This window comes from Phalacrocorax carbo, chromosome 4 (assembly GCF_963921805.1).
Source record: "Phalacrocorax carbo chromosome 4, bPhaCar2.1, whole genome shotgun sequence".
Taxonomy (NCBI): Eukaryota; Metazoa; Chordata; class Aves; order Suliformes; family Phalacrocoracidae; genus Phalacrocorax; species Phalacrocorax carbo.
The window spans coordinates 37,179,098-37,205,390 of record NC_087516.1 but is presented as its reverse complement, the minus strand read 5'-3'; the positions used below and the strand labels follow the sequence as shown (position 1 = coordinate 37,205,390).

Sequence of the window (26,293 nt, the reverse complement as noted above, 5' to 3'; positions counted from 1 at the left end):
TCAGCAAAGCATTTCAAAACAGCCTTGAGTACTTTGCCTAAATTAAAAAGAAGAAACAGCTTATTCAGTACTCTAAAAAGGTTTTAGCAAGCCCCCAAACCCTATGAGAACAGAAAAAAAGATTAGATTTTAGTTTCTGCTTGATCTTTGTGTGCTTTCTGAACACAATATTGTGATCACCTGGGCTGCTGGCTAGCTAGATAAAATTCTTTTAATGGAAATTGTATTTTTCAAAGTCTTAAATGTTCCCTGAAACATCATTGAATGTGGTCTAGTCCTATCTACATGAACCTACAGCTCCTTAATAATATGGGAGATGTAAACTACTGTCAATATGAGTTCAGTACTGGAAACCAAGCTTTTGAGCTTGTAAAACACAGTAGCACATACCCAAATAATGTCCATCCATTCTCTGTTGCTGTGAAGGTGGTGAACTTACTTACATGTTCCTTAGTATAACCCCCTATCTTTATATGTGTACAGTTTTGTTTACCAGGAAAACCCTCTAAAACCCAAGAAATAAATTTCTTTAAGGCTTGCTGTCTGTCATAAGTATTCAAGGGCTTAAGAGTTGTAGGACAGAGATTGCAAGCTATTAAAAGTGATACTATACTTGTATGGTTTTTAGAAAACTAGAATCAGTGCCCCCATATCTCAGGTCTCCATTCTTTTACAAATTTGACTGTTTTACCCATCTTTTTACTACCAGGAGTAAAATTTCTGATATCTGGAAAACAAGTGAAAACTCATTCAGTAGCTCCAGTAAATACTTGCTGATGGAGTTAATAAATCTTTGTCTTCTAAAAGCGTATAACTCCACTGTGACTTTATTCTCTGCAGTTAAGTTCTTGAGTATCCAGTTGAGGTGCTATTGTTGTGTCTAAATGCTAGGAACGTGGGTAGGAATGTTTGCCTGTAAACCTATACTGTTGTGTGATGTGTGTGTATATGAAATAAACAGATCAATGGTGGGCATGCTAGTGACTATAGGCTTAAAGCAGTATAATTTAATGTTATTGGGGTGACATTCAATTTGAACTACTAGTAATTCAATCTTGCTGTAGAAAAGGTAACATGCGTGTTTGCTGTCTTTTAGATATAGGCATTTGTTAATGTTTGGTTGCACAAATCTTGTGGACAAGGTAAACAGATTAATGACCTTACCATGCTTGTTTGTTTTTATACCACTATACTAAAACGGGCTGCCATTATGCCTTGTTTGATATGTTCTAATGTGGTACTGGTGTCCACTTAGGTACTTTTTCAAAATAATGCCTGTAATAAAGCAGCAGTATATCTTAATAATACCCTTATTAAAAGAGAATGTACCTAAGCAATACAAAGGTAGTACATAATGTCTTGGACTGGTATCTGAACAGGAGGCACTACTGTGTTAAGAACATGGTGTTTAGAAGCTCAAATCCTGTCTGTCAACAGACTCATGAATGAGCTTTCTGAGAGAGAAATTGTGCATGGGATTTGCTAGTTTATAGACTTGAATGAACAAAGACTATGGCAAAAAGGTATTTTATGGGCATGCAAATTCTGCCCCTTTGTACAGGTGAAGAGCCCAGTTACCACTTTTTAACATTAGGAAAGGGACAGCAGTATTATTAATAGCTGCAACAAAATGCACTTTCTTCAGCTGCTGTAATTTGTAGAAGAGAAAATTATTCTCCTGATGTAACATAACTTTCTTGCTGTTAATGGACACTGAACTCAGCTATAGGGAGTGGCAATGCCTCTCTAACTCTGACCTGCAATGGGGAGCTACAGCTTCATCTTTTTTGCCATACTATGGGAGCTCCGTCTGCTGCCTGGTGTAGTATTCATCCTGCTTAAGTTTAGTTACGTTGTATAGGCTAAGGAGCCTTGCGTTCAGACTCCTCCTGTAGTTGGTAGAAAAAGAGGGAAATCTTCATTGTGAAACCTTCAGTGTGATTCATCTTCAGTCTAAATAGATGTGCTGAACCAGTCTCTCTAGGGAACCTAAAGGAGTAATTCAGGTTAGATAACTAACTTTTGAAGTTAATGAGATGAACTGCACCCCCGAGTTTTATATAGGAAATCCATCTTGGGTGCTTGAAGTGAGTAAAACCCACATTTGGGATGGTATTTGGGATGAGATTAGAGGACATTTTTATAGATCCTTCAAAGTCACAATGCCTATACCATTAGAAAGTTGGGTAAGAGTTGAACTGATTTTTAAGAGGCAACTGGAACACTGAATTTGGAACTTCTAGTGAAGAATTCAGAACATTTTTCTTCCAATTACACATTCCTTTACCTGTTCAGTTAACATTTTTATATTTGCTGGTCTTGAGCTACTGGATTGAAATAAATATTTTCAGTTGTCTGTTTGCAAAATAAAAATAAGAAATTGGCTGACGTTGATCATATGTTCCTATTCTGTGTTACTGTGCTAACAGAAAATATTTGTGGGGAAGTGCTCAGAGGAAGAAGTTGTGTTATTGTTGTATTGTGTTATTTGTAAGTTGTCTGTACACCCTTCTGAAAGGGTGTATGTAGTTAAATGAGTCAGGCTCTGTGTAGGTGTGTGTGTGGGCCTTCCGTCATTGGGTTTCTTCAGTTGTATTTTAATAGGTGCTCATTCCTGCATATCTGAAGAGTAACTTATGTTTCGTCTTCCCAATTTCTAGAGTCTGGAGAAGAGATATATTTTTCAGAATGGTTGTGAGTCTGTTTAAAAAAAGTGATAGCAAGTGCTGCATTGTAAGAGTAAATAAATAATATGAAATGTACATCATTATATATGATTCTGTGCACAAGAATGAGTGGGTGTGAAGCCAGATCTGTACAACACTTCATCTAAGTTTCACACAAGGTCATTCTGAGTAGGGGATAATTGGGTTTTGGAGAAAGTCTTGAAATGCATGTTGAAATTGAACATTGACCCTAGTTATAATTCACTGAATTCAGTTGAATTCAAAACTCCCAAGTCTTGACTGTATGTCAAGCACTACACAGCAAAGGAGGTATTCTTGGAAGTAATTTTGAAAGAGATTAACCTGTTCATAATTTGCAGGTATTGTTAATGTACCTCTTGCCAACCTGTATTCTATTCCTCAATTAGAAAGGAAGAAAAGAGTTTCAGATTTGTTGTGGGGTTCTTCTGGTCTGTGTCTTCCCCCCTGGCTTTCCACCCCACTGTTTTCTCAGATCTGCCTACTGTAGTCTTTCTTCCCCACACCCTCCATCACATATATCATAAATCACAATAAAGCAGTCTTAGAAAATTGACGCAAATAGTTCTGTCCAAGCAAAACATCTTAAGATGTACTCCGATGGCATTTCCGAGTGTGGATAAAATCAAGTCTTGGAGTATGCTAAGGAGGTCAGTGATGCTGGTATCAGCTGAGTTTAGAACAGAACAAAGACCAAAGTCCAGAGTTTCCTGTTGATAAATAGGGTCCTAATCGCAATATGGGTAACCTCTGCTTCAGTGTTATAATTTATTTCATCCTGAACAGATTTTGGAGAAAACGGAGTCAGAGAAGGAATACAGCAGAATGCAGCATTACTCTTGCATAGAACAATGTGTTGAAAATTGTGTGTGTGGGGGTATGTATATACGTGCGTGTGTGTGTGGGGGGGGGTATGTATATATGTGCGTGTGTGTGCGTGGGGGGGTATGTATATACGTGCGTGTGTGTGCGTGGGGGGGTGTGTATATACGTGCGTGGGGGGGTGTGTATATACGTGCGTGGGGGGGTGTGTATATACGTGCGTGGGGGGGTGTGTATATACATGTTTTTAAGAACATGCACATTGATAATCTTAGATCACAGAAGTATGAAATACCATGGGTTGTCTGTAACTTGACAGAGTGACAGCATTCACTAGTATATGTAGTAAATTTCTCATTTTTTGTGGACCCTGAATTTAGGAAGAAGCCTTTCTTGTATGTGTTTGTGGTCTAGGGAGTACATGAAGCAAGAAAGTGCACAGTGTTGTCCAAGTGGATCAATATTGCACCGACAATCCATCAGTCTGTAGTTATGTTTCCATTTTACAGTATCATCAGCCTCTTTATTAACTTTAGATGCATATACAGAATTATAGGCATGGCTGCAGGTGCAATAGCAACTGTTAATGATAACACATATATCATTATATAATCTACATTTTAAGGTCTTAGCTAACATTATTTTGAAAATCAAGAAAAATGTCAATTTGAGGTGGTAACACAGCTTCTCAATTTGTAAACTGTGTTTGTCTCCTAGGTTTCCTGGGCATCTGTGAAGTGATTGGCAATAACATAATTATATCCTGTTTACATAATGGAATTACAGAATGCTTCCTTGTTTTCTTAAGAGTAGCCACTTCTCATTACATGCACCTGCTTCTTACTCTCTTGGCCCAGTGGGTACACTTCAATCCATATGCTGAATTGGGAGTGTTGCAGCCATATAGGTTTGAATAGATAAAAACATTATATATGAGCTAAAGGCTAATGAATTAGTCTTCACTTGGAAGAAGTTCTATAAGGTTAAAAAAAATGCTTATAGGTGAGAATGCTTGAGCTTAATGATATGCATTAAACACCCCCCCCCCCCCCCCCTTTTTGTTAACTAATTAAACTTCATAGCATACTAAATGTGGACTTTAAGTCATCCTTTTCAGAGTATCGGCATTCTCTTAAGAACACATAAATTGACTACAAACTTAAAAATTATTATAAACTACCTCAGAATATCAGTGCACTGAGATACAGCACTTAATCCTCTATTATGGAGCAGTAAACCTCATTTCTCTTGGGTCATGGTTAATGAATGTAATGGCAGTCTGTCTATCATAGGTTATATCACAGATAATGATCTTCACACAGGCAAGATTCCTTCAGTCTTTGCTCCTAGGTATTACTTCCAATTACATCTCATAACTCTCTCTGCCTTCAACTTTGGACTTGCAGATTTTCTTTTGCATTTTACTTGTCTTCGTCGTGTTAATCTCATCCATTTGCTATATGTATTTTGAAAGTAAACAGTGTTTATGTTGAGACAGTTCTGAGGGCCCAAAGCAGTCTCATATCACCTTGTGCTGATTGCTGCTCAATTGTAAAAGTCTGTGGTGGGCTTAAAAATCTTGCCCTATTAAAAGACACTGGAACAAAAAAGGGTCATGGGGATGTAACGCTCTTAAGTAATATTGATCTTTTTACGTAGAAACCTTTCCCCTTTCTTAAAAATCTACCTAGAAGCAGTTCTCCCGACATAGTTCAGATCTTAAGGCTGCAAAGTCCAAGCATGACCCAGCAGAGCAGAATTTGTCCAGGACTGCCTGTACTTTGGGGCCTCTGTCTCCCTCTTCTTCTTTGGTTAAGGTCTAGGGTGGGTCACTCAAGTACTTTTCCCACATTTCTTTAGTGTCACTTTAATTTATGGAGTGTCTGGGATGAGAGAGTGGCTGCCATTCATTCTCATGGAGTCCAGTTTCTGGCAGGCAATAACACCTGGGCAGAACATCTAAGTGGTCTGCAGTCTAACCTACAGAATGAATTATAATAGTAAGTAGTCAGTATTTGATTAAAAATAAAATTGGTGTGGAGTGCAGATGAAAAGCCAGGATGGTCCTAGGATTATATCCTTCCTCTAGAGGTGGTTTAGAAATCACATCTTATGATTGTTGCTAACTGTGGTGTGTATCTTTGAGAGTATTAAATGCTTATGCAGAGTTCTAAATGAATTTATTAGACACCATCTGGGCATGATTATACTAGTTTGTTATGATCCCTATTCTGCTATATGGTGTTCCAAATATTTTTACTACTTGAACTACAAGACTTGGGTTTTGAGTTAATATTATAACATTAAGGCTAAGGATGGTGTTGAACTTTTATTTTTAATCAGTTTAAGAAATGTTTTTTGGAAAAAATCTGTTTGATCTAATTTGAGGCAGGACTTTCGTCACAGCAAGATGAGCCCTAGTAGTTGGCACAGGCTCACATGACTGACTAAACTTACCAAAGGGCTGTTGCTTTTATGTGATTGATGCTTCCCCTGAGCAGTAGTGGCCTGGGAACTCTCTGACATGGGCACCCTGTGTTCAGTCTGCTGCCTGCTGTGGACAGCCTGGCTGAAGCTGTGATTCTGTGTGTTATCCTGGCTTTAAAAGGCTTCTGCTTCCCTAAAAGCCATCACTTTCTGTCTAGCTGTTATTCTTTGCAAACAAAAGTGAAGTGATGCTGGTAATTTTTAGTCGGTAACATTTGGGCAGATGTATTTGATATGGCAGTGCTAGGCAGATGCAGCTTTGTGGTCCAACTGTTAGCCTGCTAAGATGCATAGCTGCCATCCTGGTCATGGCAGCACAGCTTCTGCTGCCCTGAGAGGAGGAGGAGGAGGGTGAGGAGCAGAGTGGCAGGTCTGAGTTGGGGTTTCTGGAGAGCTCCTTGTCTGAGCAGCCTCACTCAGAGCAGTGCCATGACTGGATTTAAAAATGTGTATCAGTGGCGGGAGAGGATACAACAGGTAGGCTTGGCTTACTACAGACCTAGTCTCTCCCTGGAGATTGTCAGGGAGTTTATCCCAGTCAGTTTCAGTGGGGTGTCCTTTCCTGCATTGTAATAAAGAGGATGGGTCACATCCATTTAGGATTTCCTTTAGAAAAGGAGCTCTTGGACTGTGAGGCAGCATATAGTGGGTTAAGGTGGAGAAGGAGAACAGGTAGCTACACCTTGTCACTCAACTGAGAAAAGTGCTTGTGGCTGGCCATTCTCATGGAGAATCTCTCCCAGCAAACAGGATTTTTCTCACAACTTGCTTGTGCTGCTTATAATCCATATTTTATATCCTAGTCATCCAGATGTAATTCCACATCAGTAATCTCACCTGAATTTTGTAATAGTTTTCAGTGTGTTTAGTGGTTTTGCACAGCAGTTTGTCAGTGGCAATAAATCAGAGAATTTGCCTTATACATGTGAATATGTTCGGGACCTCAAATTAAGCATTAGTATGGAGAAATATGAGGAAGTGGATTCATGCTTACAATTTTAAAAAGTAAATTGAAAAAAACCACCACAGTTCAAAAGGGTTTGTGTCCTAAGAGCTTGGTTCTTTGTAATTTCTGCAACCCTAGTTTGGATGAATAAAATGTTGCTCTACTTAAAGAATTGGTAGGTCAGATCAATCAATAATAATATATTTGTGGGACAATGATTTCTAAGTCAAACCTGTGCTCAAATTTCTATTTTCTCAGCTGCATGAAGAATTTAATTCAATAGTTTTGTAAAGTATTTTCTATCTGGTGCTTTCTACACAAAAATAGCCAATTCATTTTGTAGAAAGTAAAATGTACTATGCTTTTCTCTTCCATTCCTCACAAAACTGTCAATAAACCAGTTTCTTTTGGTCAGAAACTAATGGAAGAAAAAATACTGAAACACAAAAAAGCATATGTGAATTAGACCATTAGGTTTTTTCTTTGTATAGAATTTTAATAATGAGATGAAGAAACAGTCTTGGGTGAAAGCGCTGAAGTGGCAGTGAGCAAAGGCAGTGATGCTTGTGGGTCCCACAAACTACTCTGATAATCTTGCTCTGAGGACTTTTTTTTTTAACTGTGGATATGTACTAATCTTATTGTCACTGTGGTGACAATAAAACCTTAAATCTCTTGTTCTTATTAAATATATCAGTGTATCAGACATGGCATTTATCTATGGGTTTATCAACAGGAAACTCAATACCTTTTTTTTTAGGAAAAAAAGACATAAAGATGATGACGTAAAGCTCTGTTCAGCCTCAGTTGGAAAAAAGCCCATGTATCATTGCTATCAATCTATTTCTTGTAACAAATAGGTGCTCCATTATTAAAATGAAAAACTTTAATTGTCTATCTTCCTAAAAAAGCACTGTGTGAACATCTAAGGCCCATTAAATGTTACTTACAAAATATCTACCCTGTGCATGCTGCTGCTTATTTTATTCAAATACGTGGATTGGTAAGTTGCTGCTAACTGCATCTTAGGTCGTTGTATTCTCTTTTCTGAGTTTCCTGTCTGTGGTCATTAGAGAAGATGACCTTGAAGTCTTGTGCTCTCGTCACAGACTCAAGGTTGAAGGGTCCAGTTCTTCTGGGGACAAATAGGAGTGTAGATCTTTCTTTTTTTTTTTTTTACAAGCTGTTGGTTATTGTTTAATTTTAAACTGTTAAATGTGAAAGATGTTGCAGTGAATTTCTCACTTGAGTGCCTGTACTGAAAAACGTTTGCAATAACTTATATTATGTTCTTGGAGTTAATTCAGAAGGATGGAGTAGGGGAACTTTGAGGGAGAAAACAACTTGCTCTTTCCTCCCTGCTATCTTTCTTTAACTTCTGTCATAATAGGAAGTAATATGAATAATAAACATATGTATGGAAGAGAGAAAAGCTATACCACTAACTTGTTTGTTTGTTTTTAGATTAACAAAGCCCTTGTCATTTGCGGATTGTGTTGGGGATGAACTACCATGGGGATGGGAGGCTGCATATGATCCTCAGATTGGTGTATACTATATTGATCACATCAACCGTAAGTATTTTTCAATTTGCCATATTGATTATATAAGAAGGCTCATCATGATTAGACTTTCTTAAGAAGCTTTTAAAGCATGACTGGGAGTAGGGAAAGATTTATTGAGAGAGAAGTATAGTTAAAGTAACCATTTCTGATATTTTTTTTTTCCCCAGTAGACAGATTATCCCATTTGTGTGCATGTGTTTGTTTGGGGATAGTTGCAGATGTATTGCAGCTGGCTCAAAATTATTCATATGACTCTTCATCTTTTGCTGTGGAAGAAGTCCATGTAATGTGTAGTAAATAAAGATGACTTACATCTGTTGGTACCTGTAAAGTGTATGATGTTTGGCTATTAAATACTCAGCAATGCACACTGGCAGGGATAGTCTGATACAAGTAACAAAAACTGGCTTCAGTCTAACTACTGAAAGGAACTGTTGTAGATAAGGTAGTATGGAGTGTGGGGGAGGTATTTGTAACTTGTATATGAGGTCTGGAAAATGTACTCTAGTTCTAAGCATGTCGTAGAATACATTTCAAGCTATAAATACTATATTTCATAGTAATTGGAAAGGAAATGGAATCAAAATGCTGGGAAAAATTGCCTTTTGGTATAACATTATTGGCTTTAAAAGGCTTACAAGAAAATCTGCTGATACAAAGTGATGACATCTGTTTCTACATATATTTTCAATTGCATGGGAATGCAACAAAACTATAGCAAAATTTGAAATTAATATATTCCTGAAAGCCTTTCTATCTTCTTTTTGTGTTTATTACTCCATGTTAATAGTTTTTTCTGTTTTTCTTGGAAATTATTTTAAATAACATAATAGAGGCTATTCCATTTGAGATCAACACCTGAATATAGGCGCCTACATCTGTGCTACCAGTGCTGTGTACTTACTTAAAGGATAGTAAGGTGTCTGTGGCCATTTGAGATGCTTTAGATTAGCAGAGACAACTGCACAAGGTCAGTAAATACAGCATGGATGGTAAGAGACCAGTGGAACAAAGGTGGAGATGAGGCTCGTTACCCTATGGCGTCTTAAATGCTTAAATGTTTTTGTAGTCAATAGCTGTCTAGTCAGTACAGCCAATGTAATGTGAAGTGTGATATAGCTGCCTGGTTGGGTGTCTGCTTTGAAGATGGACTGATTTAAGCTCCTTTGGTTGGGCTGGACTGGAACTCTGATAACTAGAATGAGATGTTAGATGTCTACTGTGCTTATTAAACACCTAGAGATAAGCACCTAATCTTGAACTGAATCCCATCCAGTAACCTCAACTGGGGTTTCATAGCCCTGTTTTATTGGAATAACAATGAGAGTCCTCAGATCTGATGTATGATGTGTGCTGGTTTTGGCTGGGGTAGAGCTAGTTTTCCTCACAGTAGCTGGTATGGGGCTATGTTTTGAATTTGTGCTGGAAACAGTGTTGATAACACAGGGGCATTTTCATTACTGCTGAGCAATGCTTACACAGAGTCAGGGCCTTTTCTGCTCCTCACCCCACCCCACCAGTGAGTGGGCTGGGGGTGCACAAGAAGCTGGGAGGGGACACGGCTGGGACAGCTGACCCCAACTGACCAGAGGGATATTCCACACCATATGACGTCATGCTCAGCATATAATGCTGGGAGAAGAAGAAAGAAGGGGGGGAACACATTTGGAGTGATGGCATTTTGTCTTCCCAAGTCACCGTTATGTGAGATGGAGCCCTGCTGTCCAGGAGATGGCTGAACACCTGCCTGCCAATGGGAAGTAGTGAATTAATTCCTTGTTTTGCTCTCTGGTGCATGTGGCTTTTGCTTTACCTATTAAACTGTCTTTATCTCAGCCCACAAGTTTTCTCACTTATCTAATTCTCACCCCATCCCACCAGGGGGGAGGGAGAGAGTGGCTGTGTGGGGCTTAGTTGCTGGCTGGGGTTAAACCATGACAGGTGTTAAACATTTCTGAACCTCAAAAAATAGGGACGTACCTGACTGAATTCAAAAAGTGAAGAAAGAAAAGGATTTGCTTCTGAATCTGAATCCTATTATAAGAGGGAATTTGTCTTTAACTTTTGCTTTGGCCAAAACTATAAAACTTAAAGCTAAAAAAATTTGAGCAGGTAATCAGTGTTTCTGAGCATTTTGAAAGTGCTTTCAGATCACTGCTCTGATAATTGTGCTCTTTTATTCCACATACACTGAAAATTTTTAATTAGTTCTAAAAATCTCAGCCTTTTAGTTTTGTTGCTTTTTTTGAGAGGTATTAAATATTTTCCATGTGTTTAAATGCTATTTCTGTGCACTGAATGTGAATTCCTGCATATTATAAGCTGTTCGTTGGTTGAAGTTCTTCATGCACATGTAAAATGTTGAGGTTTGGACAGCATTGCTTGGAATTCTCTTGACAATTGTTAATATACTGCAAACTTTAAGGCTTCACTTAATAGAGAATAGTTGTGTATATCCATCCGTACATGTGTCGTTCTGTAGCCAGGACAAATAAATATGCTTAGCTAGGTTTCTTTGCATTATGTTAATGCATATGATGGATGACAAAGTGGTGTAGTTTGGTGTACTTGAAGTGGTTTCCATCCAGTGTTTCTGTTATAGTAATGTATGTGTTGCTTTGTAGCAATTTCAGTGAAACTTCTTATTTTGTAAAGTGGTGTATTTTAGTTTTGTACACTGTATTTTGCACAGTGTTTTGATGACAGTACTCTTGAGTTGCCAGGAGGTAAACTGCCTAAGTGTCTTATAAGCAGGTCATTTGTCTGACACACCAAATGTGGAGATTATAACTTCTACTTCATACAACTGGGGTGCACGTCTTATTTTGATGCTATTGAAATCTCTAGTATGGGGTTCGCTAATAACTGGGGGGGAAGAACATTTCTAGAAAGCAATTTTTCTGCCTATTTACTGCTTTATTAGCAGTGTAATAATTCAGATGTGTTAATTATGCTTTCTGGATTTGAACTGTTAAAATTCTCTGTCAGGACAGGGATTATGTTAGAACAAGGAAGACTCCTTTACTCTTTCACCTCTATGGATTCTAATTTTGTTAATTCTCTCTTTTACTGGACAAAGAAAAACTGCACCCGCTGCTAGGAGGAGGACCAAATGGATAGATGCCTGAAAAACAGGTTGGATAAAGTGGTATTTCAGGAGCTGTAAACGGCAGCTTGAAGGATAGTGCCTTGGGAAGAAATCTGCTCCCATGTATTAAGTGGGGAGAGGTAACTAAGTACGTTTCATGTCAGTGCCTTCTGGCTGGATGTATTTCAGCAGAATGTTTGAGGGAAGGCCTGTTGATTCTCCCCTCTTGCAGCCCATAATTAATTATTCTGAAGAGCTTCTCTGTTATCTGTCCTCTTTTTGTTTTCTTTTTTGTAGTATTGTTCCTACTCTGTGCCTTTGTACAAAGCTACATTTGATACAACTGTGAAGTTTAACATTGTCCACAGGACTTGGAGCTGTTGTAGTAGAACTGGCCAATCCTGTTAGATTTCTCAAATCAACCCAATAAACAATGAGCAGCAGGCTAGAACTTAGCACAACAGACTGTAAATTCGGATGGTCTTACTCATGGTTGTTCCCTCCTTTTCTGTTAAAAACTGAAGTTTGAAAATGTTAAGGGTGGAATTTCCATTAATGTTCAGTGTGGGACTTATTCTGCTCCTCTAGAAGGTGTATATTGGCAAAACTCCCACTGATTTCAGGAAAGCAGTACTAGACTGGAGCTTGCAAAGTTCTAAAAATTCTACCAAATTTCTATAATGAAAGGTTAAATTCTTCAAGAATTATATAAATCAATATATATTTTAGTATTTTCCCTATCTGTCTTATCTTAGTCCTTTACCTTCCCTTCTCCCACACAAACCTGAGAAAAACCTGCTTCACTGAACTGCTGGTGGAAGCTCAATTTCTCCTCCACAGAGGGTTAAGAGTTGGCGTGAGCAGTCTGCAATTGTAAAACACTCCCTCAGACTTGAGGAACTTTCTTTTGGTGTCAATATGTTTTAGTATAATTTGGTTTTATTATCATCACACACTTTCTATAATTTTGTATATTTTTGAGTTTTTTTTAAACATGAGGTTTTTTTCCTAGCACTTGCTGATTGCCTTAGAGCTTTCTCATGATCCTTTTCGATGATGTAACCCACTTTGAGAAATACTGACTGAGGTCATTACCTCATGAATATATTACCCCAATTAGGATTTTTAATGTGAGGCTTTCAGCTTCAAGGGAGACCAGATTACAGGCCATCTGGCAAGGCAGAACATGCATATGATGTGGGTAGCTAATACCATAAGAACTTAAATGCTTACCCTGTGGTTCAGTAGCACCCTTTGTTAAAGGGATGACTGAAGGGATATTACTTGGTGGTCAGGGGCTGAGGAGTTCATTTCTTGCAGGATCCTTCTTACTGTGGTTTGGGAGAATCCAAAGATTTTAGTTTATGCTGTTTGCTCTTATAATCATTATTGCATAGATGTACTTGTGTATTCATCTGCTTCAGCTGTCTAATTTGCTAACATTTACTAAATTTGCTAAATAACAGAGTTAGTAACTCAAGGCAATTCCAAGAATAACACAAACCTACTACTCCACTTTGTTTCATATACCTACAGGCACAGTTATCACTTTCACATTTTTCCAGTTCTTCTGCAGGGTTTTCAACATCAGGTTAAGTGTCTGAGATGCAAACATTTATGCTCTAAGAGCTTGGATTTGCAAACACTTTTAAGCTGATGTAATTTCTGAAAGAATTGTGCATGCTTTAGCTACCTCTGGCCTTTTGTTCTGTCCCTGCAATGTTTTTGCTTATACTGGTAAGAACACTTTCATGGCCAGATAGTGTCAGATCAGGGAGCTGATTCGAGTTGAAACTAATCTGGTATGGGAAAAAAAGTTGCTATTTGTTCTCCTTTCCACACCCCTATTTATGCAAGCAAGAGAGGGAAGGTGACCTGGGGATATGAATGAACAGTCAGGTGGAAGAGGGACAGCTGCTTTTCATGGTAACTCTGATTAAAGGTATTTTGAAATGACACCCTTGAACTTTCATCTGTTCCATGCCTTGTACAGGCTTGCCAGGAAGCAGTTTTGACTCTGAGGCTGTGATTTCCAAGTGCACTTCTCGAGAGGTGGTGGCAGCTGAAGTAGCAGTCATTGGTTGCTGTGGTTCCTGCTCCCACATTGTGCCAGTGTGAGGATACATAGTAAACACAATGGGGAAGCGCTCTGCTTCCTGAGGTGTGAGAGTTGTTGTTCCCCACCTCCTTGTCCTTCCCGCAGCCGCTCAGGTTTTCCGATCTGGATCGTTGCATGGGATGTGTGTAGGTGAACAGCTGTGGAGGTAATGGGAGCAAGAAGGGACAACTACTTCTGGCTTGATCATGAATAGTGTGAGGGAATCCTGGGATGGGACAAGTTCTGCCTTACTTTCGGCACCCTACATAAGTTATTTAGGAATATCTCCATTACTTCCAGTTCTAATTTTCAGGCTCAGGAATAACCAGGCAAGTGGTTGTTTTCTTCATTGCATTGATCTAGTTAACCTATAAAACACGTGCTCTGCTGTTAGTAATGTTTAGTGGCAAAGGTAACAGAAAGGAACTGAATGACAGTATTTAATAGATAAGGATGGGAAGGAGTAGCTATTCCTAGCAGAATAGTATTTCAGACCATCACATCACTTTCTTCCAGCCACTCTGTACTTTGTATTCAATACAATGATTTTTCTCTGTGCTCTCCACCCCCAGCACTTTCCTTCAAAATGGAGTTGGACATCTACCTTCTCTGCTTCTGCAGCTCCTCCCTACTGAGTTTTAATTGTCCATTTCAGAAGCACGAGTGCACCTTTCCCAGAGGCTGCTTTCCACTACTGTTTCTTCCACAAAGAAAAAGTAAATTGAGTCAGAGTGATGCTAAAACATCAGGAAGCATAGAGGTTAGAGGGATTTGTGTCTGCTTAGCTCAAGAATAGAATTCATTGGAGGTCTCTATTTCCCCTGCTTGGGTTCATTCCTTCATAAAATTTCAAAGCCTAGCTATTTGCCTACACTGTTTGACACTTATAACACAATATTTTAACTACAGGTATTCTATTTCTTGTTGTAATCTTAAAGGCTTTCATGCCAATTTATGCCTGTGCAACTGGTTTGTCTAACACAGGGATTTTTGTGTGTAGACTGACTCCTCTCTGCTGCAGCCTGGGACTCTAGTACATCTCCATCCTTGAAAGTGTGCCAGACTGTATTTTCAGACAAGGAAGAAATCTGAAAATCCCACCATGAGTCCGCAATTACCATTAGCTTGAGGGAGTCAGTTGGTGTATTGTGATCATAGATCTGCACTGCTTGTTCCCACAACCCATCACCATCATCTAAGCAAGTAGTGACATGCAAGCATTTGGGAAACAATTGTGAAGACTCTTTACTGTCAGCAAACACACATGGTGAAAACCCAAGTGCAGTATATCTTGAATCTTCTTCATAGGTATCTTCACTGCCCCCTGGCTATAGGAAGGGATTAGAGTAACCTAGTGCATGCTGGCTACAGGAGGGCTCGAACAGTGAAGGCTCTGGATTAAAGATGATTTTAGCCACTGATTCTCTGTAAAGATCACACTTGCATGTTTTTCTTATGTCTTTGTTCTGGTAGCCATAGCAGTAGAACATTACCTACTTACTGGATAATACAGAGCAAAATGCTCAGAGTTTCTACCGTGTTTGACTCTGAGATATATAAGCATATGCTACCCAATATCTAGAGGAAACTAATGTGCCATAAGGATAACATGTTCAGTATTTCTTCATAAATATCTCTTGGAAATGTGTTCATGCTTGCACGGTATAGCTGGAAAACGTTCTCATTTTATCTCATTACTCAAATTCAAGCACAGAATTATTCTATGGAAAAGTGAAGAAGGTGTCTGGGAGAGAGGAGACTTTTTTGTGTGCGAGTTCCATGGCAGGAAACAAACTGTAGAGAGCTCGGTTCAGAGCATGCTCTGAATAACCTAATTTTCCTTCATGTCTCTCTTTAGAACCCATATTCCATCTTATTATGTGGGAGAATGTGATTTTCTTCGAGTATCCAGCAATGTTTTAGATCATTTTTAAGACCCTGCATATGTCATCTTTGTTGGGCTGCATGGTCTTATTGAAACTGCTGTCCCTGTAATGTGCTATTCTTTATTTTTATGTACCTATTGGACAAATACATCAGTGTGAAATGATACAATATTTGTTCGTGAATTTTTCCTCAGATTTTTGGATATGAATTGCGTTTCTTACTGCTTGGGTTTGAATTGTAAGTATTTTTAAAAGCAGGGGAAAATAGGATAAGAAAAAAAGTATTTGGAAAGCCTCTAGTATGTAAACAATAAAGTGCATTACTTAAGCCAGTCTATTAACACTTGGTTATTCTCTCTGAAACTAGTGCTAGTATATTTGCTACTTTGCTGTTCATTAAGTCTTGCACCTGGGTTGCCTGCAATACTTGTTATGCCAGTTGAAGTACAATGAAATATTTGCACTCCTTTTTTTCTAAGTGTATTTTTGTCTGATTGCAGGCAAAAGTACTGGAGGTTTGAAAGCCAGTTTGTTTATCAAGAAATGTGGGATATACTTGTAAAATAAACATATCCATAGTGGTTATGTAATGTTGTTGATAAAATTGCTTTCCCCACCCACTGCTAAGCTAACTCATGTTAGCCTGTGATGGTTGATATCAAACACCGTTTTTCTTCTGGTGTTATATGTCAACGGGTTGTTGATTTTGTTTGTGCTGTCTTGAGACATTTTTGTGCGAGATACCATTGAAATCTTGGTTCTCCTTTGCTGCGGCTGGCCCCAGTTTGGCTTGCCTGCAGCCCTTTTCCAGGGGCTTGCCATCAACACGCAATAGGCTGCCTACCAAGTATCCCCTCCTTCTCAAACCAACTCTGTGGAGTGGGATGTAATCCTACCACAGCAAAGGCATTGGTTTTTTAACAGCCCCAATCTGGATTTAGCTTGAGCACTTCTTTAGCTTCTAGGGTTCAGGAGAAGCACTGGTGGTGAGGGATCCCAAACATAGTCAGCTATTGGGTTTGGGGGTTTTGAGGCCTGTATTACTCTCTTGAAGGTGGGGTTCTCTTTGGTTGGAGGTAGTAGTCTTGCAATTACTAGGCAAGATAACCAGACATGTCAGGTGTAATGAAATTATCCTTTCATAACTTACTGTTTCAGGCAGAGCAATTGCCACCTTGACACAGGGTATCTACCTGAGTGGTGACATGGTACAGCCCAGAGCACAGCTGCCTGCGTGTGGCACGCTTCTGTGTCAGTCAGAACCACCCTCTTTTCAGGGTTCAGTGACTGCATTTTTGCCACCTCCTGTCTTGTCTTATAGTTCTGGGCTTCAGGTCTGGAATGTTTCCTATAAGTTGGAATATGAGGGCTAAGGTGCATGGTATTGATGAGTAGATCCATACTTAAGAATCTAATGGATTAATAGATCCATAAGTAGGCTAGCTGCTGCCAAAAAAAAAAAATATATGTATAGTTCCTTCCCCAGCTGGGTGGTTCTTCCTTCTTTATACTGGCTCATCAGACCATTGGTAACATGGCCCAACTCGCCTAACCTGCCAAAACATGATGTATCTGCCTTCACATTATCTTCTGGAGCCAGTGAGTATTTGGGTGAGTTTACTGCATTGCATAGGCTTTGTAGTAGGTTGAGTGAGCACCAGAGACTGTGCAAATGAGAACGTGAATATGGGAGTATGGGTTGAAGTGACATGGTGGAAACCATTGCTGCCAAAAAGGAGGGCTATTACAACAGCTCCAGCTGTGGCAAGCAACCCCTACCTCAGCTCCCTTCCATACAGATCCTAGATCTCTGGTCCTCATTTCTAGCAAGGTCAACTAGTTTCCCTTGGAATAGCCTCTCTTCTGAGGTGGTGGTGATTCTGCTATGTTTACAAACTGGAATAACATGGGCATGTCTTTAAACAGATGAGAGTTCTCTCTTCAGGATGAAAAGTATAATGCCATGATTTTGTCTCCTCTTGCTATGTATGTGTCCTTATCAAGTAGCAATCCAGCATCTCCAGCATTTTTTTAGTGGGACCCCTTGAGAGTACTTGTTCTTTGTGTTGCCTAAATGCAACGTGTCTGTCTGAAGACAGCTTATGTGTGGGTCATTCTAGAGCCAGTTGACGCTTTTATTTTGTTTGGCAAAGGGAGATGTTGGAAAACTATTACTTCCACATATTGTTAATCCTGTAGTAAAACATCAGATTCTCTCATGTCTAGCAGTAGGGCGTCAGGGAGCCATTCTCTTCCCTGTGGGATTTTCTAGTGGGATTTTAATTTCATGTATTTTAGGGAAATATGATCTACTGCTGATAAGGTAATAGTTTCCTTCTGTTCAAGTAGACTGTAAAAATTTGGCAGAGCTTCTTGATAGCAGACAGGAACATAGCATATGAAAATATCTCACTTTAAAAAATGGCATGCCTGACTATTGCCCGTATCCTATGTATAATGTATATCTTATAATTACACAGAGCATGCATAACATTGCTGCCCTTGAAACAAGATTTAGGCAAAGGAGTAAACAAAACTTTCAAGGCATAAAGTCAGTCCTGGCATTTTGGTTTTGAATTACTCTTTGGGGCAAATTCTTTGCTGAGTTTAAGTGCATCAAACCTGGCTGACAGCGAGCCAGGAAGAGTGCATTTCATGAATAGCAGTATGATTAAAGCCAGCGCAGCTTGCTCTTCTGCGTTACAGGGCTGTGATCATTTCAGTGCACAGGAACATCCTTGGGTGGAGCGTGCTGTCCTGCCGCTTGTGTGGTTCTACTGAGCGAGACCTCAAGTGTGTTTTGTCTCCCAGAATATCCCCCCAGTGTGAGTAGTCACTCGGATCTTTAAAAATAGTAGGAAATAAATTGCTTGTTTATAATTTTTATTAATGTATTGGCTATGTACTCACAGGAATTTGTTTAAAGTTAAATTAATCTGTTTTAAATCAAGATCTTTTAAAAGAATTGAGCAATTTTGATTTGCAAGTGGCTTTGCCAAATGATGCTAAAACCAAGTAACCTCCATGCATTGAAGGTGACCACCACCCTCCTCGTTCTGTTACTATGGTTCATTATTTTGCATTATGATTGGACAGAGGAAGTTGATGCATAAAGATTTGGGTTTTTTTAAATCTAAGCAGCGCTCTTGATAGAGCCTGATGTACAACTCTTAAGGAATCTCCATAAAATTGATCTTCTAATTCATATCTAAGTTTGTGCCACAGAAAAGGGTGGCATAGAAGGGCTAGAAGATATATCTTCTTCATTATCTCTAGAAGAAACAGCTGAACTCTTGAATTTAACTACCTGGTGATGCAGAAGGTGTTGGAGAGGTCATGCTCAGGGGGGTGGTTTGTTTGTTCTCCACTGTGTATGACTGAAGTCCAGTTAGTGTTTTCTAGAACAGATACAACCCTACAGCTCTGTCTAGCGTTCAAACCAGTGCTTGCTTCTCATCTGACCAGCAGAAATAACATCTCCCCATCTGTCTAGCTAGTAATCTGTTTGCTGTATGACTTGTATCTGCTGCAGACAAGGTTGTAAGGCATCCTGTTGCACTCACCAGTGGAAACACTTATCTGCCCTAAAAAGGAATGAGGTGTCCCAAGTTTATTTTATATCAGCTGTTGAATAATAAGGCTAGGAGAATGTTTGGATGTTCCTTGTGTTTTAAATCTCACTCTTTGATTTAAGCATGAAGGGCTTCACATGTCATTTGAAATGTTCAGCAAGCAGTTCCCACAGGTACATGCACGAAACTATCCCCAAAATATTCTTGTGTATACAAGTTTGACCTTAACAGCAGGTGCTTAAAACATTCTCGTCCAAGGAAAAAAATCCTTATCATTGTGAGGCTTTACTCTGAGAATTATAAATATTTTTTTTTTGAAAGGAGAACTCAGTTTTTAAAAAAAATTATTGGCTTGTGCTCAAATGAACATACTCTTCAAAATGCAGGACTACAGTACCAGAAATATTATCCCTAGTTCTATCTTCGATCTTTTTCCTCGTGGGGTAAACCTATTGATTAAAACTGAGAAAACTGAAAATTATAGATGAACAAACATATGGTGCTGCTACTCAGGTGCATGTTTATATATCTATATCTTCATAATATTTAAGAAGACATAGAGTGAAAAGTACTGCTTTGCTTTTTCCAGGATTATGTATTTTTCCAACTGAGCATTAGTTCTGGAATAAAATACATGCAGATAGAATTGGCTGAGTATAGTTTGGCCAGTCAGCGTACCTACACAGGCAAATACCCAAACCCTGCAGTATGCTGAAGTTAGTGAGTGCAATTTTTAAAATGCAGAGTTACCTTTAACATGTTTTTGACTGTCAGTATAAAAGATGTTGGCTCACATAATCATAACATTGTTTTGCACATGCAGTTTGGAGAGGCAAAAAGAAAATGTTTGATTGTCTTTGTCAGCAATACAAAATAATCTGCTGTTGATCAGCTTTGTCCTTCTCTTGCAGTCACAAGGACAGGGCATCTGTAGGACATGTTTTAGGACTCTGCAGGCTACATTTGGTCTTTGGGCTGCATGTTGAGCAATCCTCACTTAAAACCTGTAAGGCAATTACCTACAACATGCTCGAAGATGAGACCTTCCAATCTTGTAAGATTATTTGGTGGCTGCTGGTTGCACTCTTAAAACACAATCACATCATTACATTCTTCTAAAAAACCAACATAACTGCATTTATCCTATTTGATCATTGACCCATGAGAATCCTGCTTCATGCTCTTCATCCTGCTTCACAAAAAAGGACAGCTCTGGAAACCAGCACTTCTTATCTTGTGTAAATAACTGTGAATGTGGAGGTGTGTTAAAGCACAACAGCAATAAGTGGCCACAGATAGGGACGTGTGTTGACCGTTTAGGAGAGAAAAGGTATCGATTTGCTTCTTTGTGTGCCTGATATCTTTGTGGAAAAGAGCAGGTGGCTATAAACATTGATATATATCGTGTGTGTCCCCGTAGCTATAGTTACTTTTTTGGAGAGAGTGTTTCTGTTGGGATTATTGGAAAACCAACTGATATAAAGCTTCTTTGCTTTAATCTTTTATGGACCATACTTGGGTTTACATGATTTGTACTCTCTGCATCCACTGTGTACATCTAAGAAATACTTTTCCCAAGTAGAAATACAAAAGCTTGTTATGTTTGTAAATGGGGTGGGTGTGTGTGTGTGTGTGTGTCACTAGCATGGGGGTGTGTGTATTTATTTATTGTATTATTTGTTTTTAAAAGCATCAGTAGTTCCATAGACATTGTCAGTTAAGGATTCCACAGGGTTAGCTTTATGGGATGCTTCTTTATATTTGCAAATGTTTTGGTTTATGTGATACTAACACCAAAAAAGGCCTTTGAAAACCTGGTATTTAGTCAGCATGAGAAATTGCTATTAAACAGAACCTGTCCTTAACAGCTTTTGCTGTTACAAGATCTGTTTTCATATATGGAGTCGAAACAGTGCCTTCTCCCCAAGAGTGCACTTCAGCTACAGTTTAGAGGAATCAGGTTGGTTTTGCTGCGGTTTTCTTCCCACAATATCTTCAGCCCCATGCTCCTGTTTTTCATCCTCTTGCATTCGTTCTCACAGTAAAGCAGTTCCAAGAACTAAAGTGGCAGAAACCTAACCCAGAGAATAAACTTCCCTCCTCCTTCTTGCAGAAAAATTCTGAAGTAAATACCTTACACTTAAATACTTTGGTATGGAATGTTACTTTTTATCTCTGTAGATCTATGTAGATTTATAGTATGTAACTTACAAAGAAAATGCAGTGTGGTGCATGTTTGCATTTAGATTTCCAACTTTTCATGGATATGTCTTATAAGAATGTTTCTGTACTTAGTACAGCTTTAAAGGAAGAATATTCATTGTACAGCTTCAAAAAGTGCTGAGCTAAGGCAGGAAATATTAATGATAAGATTGAACATGCAGCCTTGACTCTTCCTCTTTGCATATTTAATTGTAGGTTTTAAGATTTTTTTTATTATTAAATTTAGATAGATCTCATCACATACTTTCTTAATATATACCACTATGTTATGTCTAATCCTCTTGTCTACACATCTATGCAAGTCTGTCTTCTGTGTGGCTGCTGGAGTTAAAATGGTTGACCTGAAGCCCTTAGGAATTAAAGGGCCTATCCAGCCTACTCATTTATATTACTTGGGTCATCAGCAGAAAGTAGACACCTCAGAAAGGCAGTTTGGTCCCATGTATCTTGGGCACCTGTCTCTGATGGAGCCAAGTGCCCTCTGAGGGCGTCCCTCTCTGTCTATTTACCATAAAAGAAAGTTGTATCTTCATTCAGATGCCTAGCAGGGATAGGGGTGGAGTTAAGTGAGATGATCTGGAGGGTTAATGTTCTCTTAGTTCAGTTACAGGGGAGGAGATAAGACTGGTTTTGTAGAGGGAAAGGAGAGAGATAACCACTATAAAACATGAATAACGTATGGCTGTAAAAATTAATGGGAAGGAGGGTGTTTGAAAAAATGTAATAGCTAAGACTACATTTTTGTTCAGAAATTCATTAAATTTTAAGATGTCATTGAAAGACTTTATTGATCCGATTATTTCAGAATACTCTGATGCAAAAAAAGGTGGTTTTTTCTTGAGTTTTAGGATATTAATTAAAGGTTGAAGATGTGGGAATTATCTACGTAACCATTTACCTATTGTACCCTAATTCCTAATTTTGTGATTGATTCTTTAAATACTGTTTCTTACACACACTATTGTGGCAAAGGAAAACTTAAATAAAATTGAGCATCTGCTTAGTAACCAAAGACAAGCTATGGTTTATACTCCCGTAACTGTGGATTACAGGCAAAGAAACAATTTAATTGTGAACAGATTTCAGCAAAGGTCTCTTCAAATCCTTTCTTTTTCTCCTATAAAGAAACAACACAAATAGAAGATCCCAGGAAACAATGGCGGCAAGAACAAGAGAGAATGTTAAAAGATTATCTTATGGTAGCCCAGGATGCTCTCAGTACTCAGAAAGAACTGTACCAGGTGAAAGAACAGAGGCTAGCACTTGCACTGGATGAGTATGTACGGTTGAATGACGCCTACAAAGAAAAATCAAGCTCTCATACAAGCTGTAAGTACAGTAGAGAATACAATGTAACTTCTTTGATCTGTGCCTTGCAGGGCATCCTGTTTCTCCTCAGGATGAGTTTTCAAGGTTTGCTATGAACACCTTGTACTCTGGTTTTTTTTAGACATAGCATCCCTACTTTTTAAAAATAATTTTATTTAATATAAAGACATTCTGCTGGAGAGAACCCTCTTCTCTGATAGAATTGAATGCCTTTGAGCTGTGGTTTAGAGCAGTTGGCTCTGAAATCTATTTTGTCATGCAGTTTGTCAGAACAAAATTCTGCCAAATCTAGGTTCAAAGTAAATGGGATCTCATGCACTTCATGGCTGCATACTGAATGACCCTGTTGTGTTGGCAGGTGTCTGCAGTAGACCAAGAAGGGGATTTGTTGCTGCTTTATAAGAATAGCATGCAATAATTCTGCAGACTCTGTGCTGTGGTCAGAGGTGCAGTAGAGCTACATGTTCCGATGTTGGGCAAGGAGTTGGCATGTAGTGAAGTGCTGTCAGAGGCCTGTTGTTGGCAAACATCTCTCTTAGAAATAGTGTGATAAAAGTAACATGTATAGCTGTGGAAGAATTGAGTGGCAGACCACTGACACTTCTAAATCTTCTGCTCTCCAGAAATCTCTGTAGAAATTACAGCTTCCAGGAAGAGGCTGAGCTAGAAGAATGGGCTCAGCTAGAAGAATGGGAACAGAAAGCAAGGGATAGAAAGCCAGGGAGAATAAGGTGCTACTTTAGAATGCTGGGAGAGGCAAGGGAGGAGAGGAGAGATACCAAATAGTGGTAGGGGAAAAAAGGGCAAAATTTTGGTCATTCTTTAATTGCCATCCTGCAATGCTGACTACTTTATAATAAGGTGTGTTTTTTAAAAGTATTGTGTGTTTTTCTGCATATGTAGTTTTACTTCAATGTGGATTCATTGAGGAAGAGACTAATTAATGATTTAAAAGTACTTAAATATTTGTCCATTTTTGTCTTTTTTTAAAAAAGTGTTCTCAGGCTCCTCATCAAGCACAAAGTATGACCCTGACATTCTGAAGGCTGAAATCTCCACTACAAGATTAAGGGTGAGAGTGCTTAACTCTTATTTATTTGTATTCTGTGTGCTTATAGAATAACCAAAGCTTTGAACTAGGAGACGTATCTTGCTTCAGTACCAGGGCACTTCCTAATATTCTCATTAAATACCATTCAGGGGTTTTTAGCAAATTTTTAAAGCTGTCTCTCTTACTTTCAGGTAACTCATTTTGGGGAAACTTTGACAGATATTCTAATTAGATACGGGTTTAAATAAATCCGATAACTATTTTCACTTGTATGCATTTGTTTTTAAAAGGAAGAGTAAACTTCTTTGGGTGAAAATAGAAAAGTAGTAGGCCAAGGTGAGCTGCAGCTAGGTGACTGCTTTTACACAATCTTTCTTCTGTGAGAAATGCACCATTAGCTACATGAACTGCCTCACAAATTTCTGTTGGTTTAAAAAACACTTCAATAATGGTGTGAAACTTCACTGTGTTTTGTCAAAATGGAACAGTTTAGATCAAGAGTGAAAGTTTGTGTTCGCATTTTGAAATTGCTGATGAACAAAAATTTGGTCAACTGTGTTCAGTATGGTCACTAACAGACTCCATATAAAGAACTTTCATTCACAGGTTAGTCTCTAGTGAATTTATCTTGAATACGGGGGAAATGGCATGGAAGACATTTAAAATCTCTATAGGGAGTTCATTTATTTAAGCTGTGGCATATAATGCCCAATGGATAGCCTAGGCTTTCTGTAGTTAGTAATGAAAAAAATTAGATCAAACCATGCAGGTTAAAAAGACATCACCACACAGCATAGTCCTCTTCAGTGAGGGCTGAAATACAGACTGTCGTGGGAGCAGAAGCAGCGCAAGCGACAGCAGTTACTTGGCTCTTCCATTGCCCCCTCCTGGTTTCTGCACAAAGAAGCACTCATAGAAGCCTGGGAGAGTAACAGCCTCCTTCACCTGGAGTAAGAGCTATGATTAGGAGTCTAAACAATTAATGTTTAAAAGGAACTGTGGAATAGCTCATTACATTTTTAAAACACAGTATAAATCAGGGATAGAATACACTGTAAAACTGGTGTCCGGATGTTGCCCTCCTGACTGCTTCTACACCTGTTCATCCTTACCGATCTCAATTTGTAGACCTTTATCCTTTAAGGAGAAGGGGAGGTGGTTAGTGAGAGAATTTATTTTAACACCAGAGGAGATGGGAGAAAAATATTTTGTAAGTTTAAGTTATGTAGGGAGAATCAACAGCAGCAAGGACTCTGTCAGAAACAAGAATGAAAAAACAAGACGAGAGCTTCTTTTTAAAATGAGTGGAGCAGTAACAGATATTCCCTTTGGCCAGGGGATCGCTAGTATATTTGAGAAATTAACAGTGTTGTTGAAGGACAAAACACATGACCAAATTTAAAGATAGTCACCTACAAGTCAGAGAGGGGAAAATTCAGACATGGTTCTGTGCTCAGTTTTTCCCTAGCTCTAACCACCTCCCAGCTCAAGATGCAGAAGCACTGAATCACCTCTTGGCTGCAGAGCTACAGTTTCCCTGCTCACTGAGGAGAGAGGCAGATGTGTTAATCACAGTAATTCAATTTTTAGAGATGCTTTCTCCCTTCCTTGTTTCTTGGAGTCAAAGAGCCTAACATCCTGCTGGTTCCCAACATCTGGTCATTGTAAGGTCCAAGTTGCATGTGTGCCTAAAATAGGTGACCTGAATCCTGTCTGCAGAGTTTAGAAGGTGCAAGTCCAAGAATATCTGTATCAGCATAAAGTGTGTTGTAGCATGTTGTCATCCAAAGCCACTGGGTATGAAAATCATTGGGTTAAGAAAAAGTGGAGCTCTGTGATGCTAGGGCTGGAAAGTGGTTTTCATGGAAGATGGCAAGAGAGGTATGACTATTATCATAGTTTACCTTTACCTGAATGTTTGAAGATGCTTTGCTAATATGGCACCTTTTCATATTTTAGATTACATACATGCATGGAATTAATGGGAAACAAAGTAATCAGTAAGCTGCTAGCCAGCTGGTTAGAATTTGGGTTGTTTAGTGAACTGATAGGTCAGATGTACTAAACCTGTTTCTCTCTCACACTGGCGGAGGCTTACTGGTATCATCGGGTTAGTGGTGCTGGAGGGGGAAAATCAGCATTCGAGGAAGTTCTGAATTGGCCTTTGGGCTTTTCCTGGTTAGCTGTGCTTAATACATGCGTGTGGAGCTTTTTGCACACATGAACTGGCTATTGTGCAACAGGTTGTGGAGAAAATATGACTGAAATCAGACAGCTGTTAAATGAAATAAGCAGGAGAAGACAGACCTTTCTCACATGGTTAAAATTGAAAGATCTGATCCTGCAGTGGACTCTGAGTAGGGCTATTTGGGGTCTTAATTAGTAATCAGTAAGATAATTCAAACAATACGAAGCATATGAAAGCATATGTGATCAGTGTGTTTTATGCATATGCAGTGAGTAGGGAATGCACCTCTATACAATAACAAGAGGGGTTTTTTTCAGGAGTTGTTCCATTAGT

The 26,293-nt window shown here is 38.9% G+C and overlaps 1 protein-coding gene across 2 annotated transcripts in view; it reads left to right on the top strand.

Moving 5' to 3' along the window:
- Nucleotides 1-26,293, top strand: part of WWC2 (WW and C2 domain containing 2) — a 106,002-nt gene that overhangs the window by 30,046 nt on the left and 49,663 nt on the right. For both annotated transcript variants that reach the window (XM_064449650.1, XM_064449649.1), the window contains exons 2-4: nucleotides 8,425-8,534; nucleotides 22,518-22,721; nucleotides 23,717-23,793. In XM_064449650.1, the coding sequence (XP_064305720.1) occupies nucleotides 8,425-8,534; nucleotides 22,518-22,721; nucleotides 23,717-23,793 (391 nt within the window). The remainder of the gene's footprint in view (nucleotides 1-8,424; nucleotides 8,535-22,517; nucleotides 22,722-23,716; nucleotides 23,794-26,293) is intronic.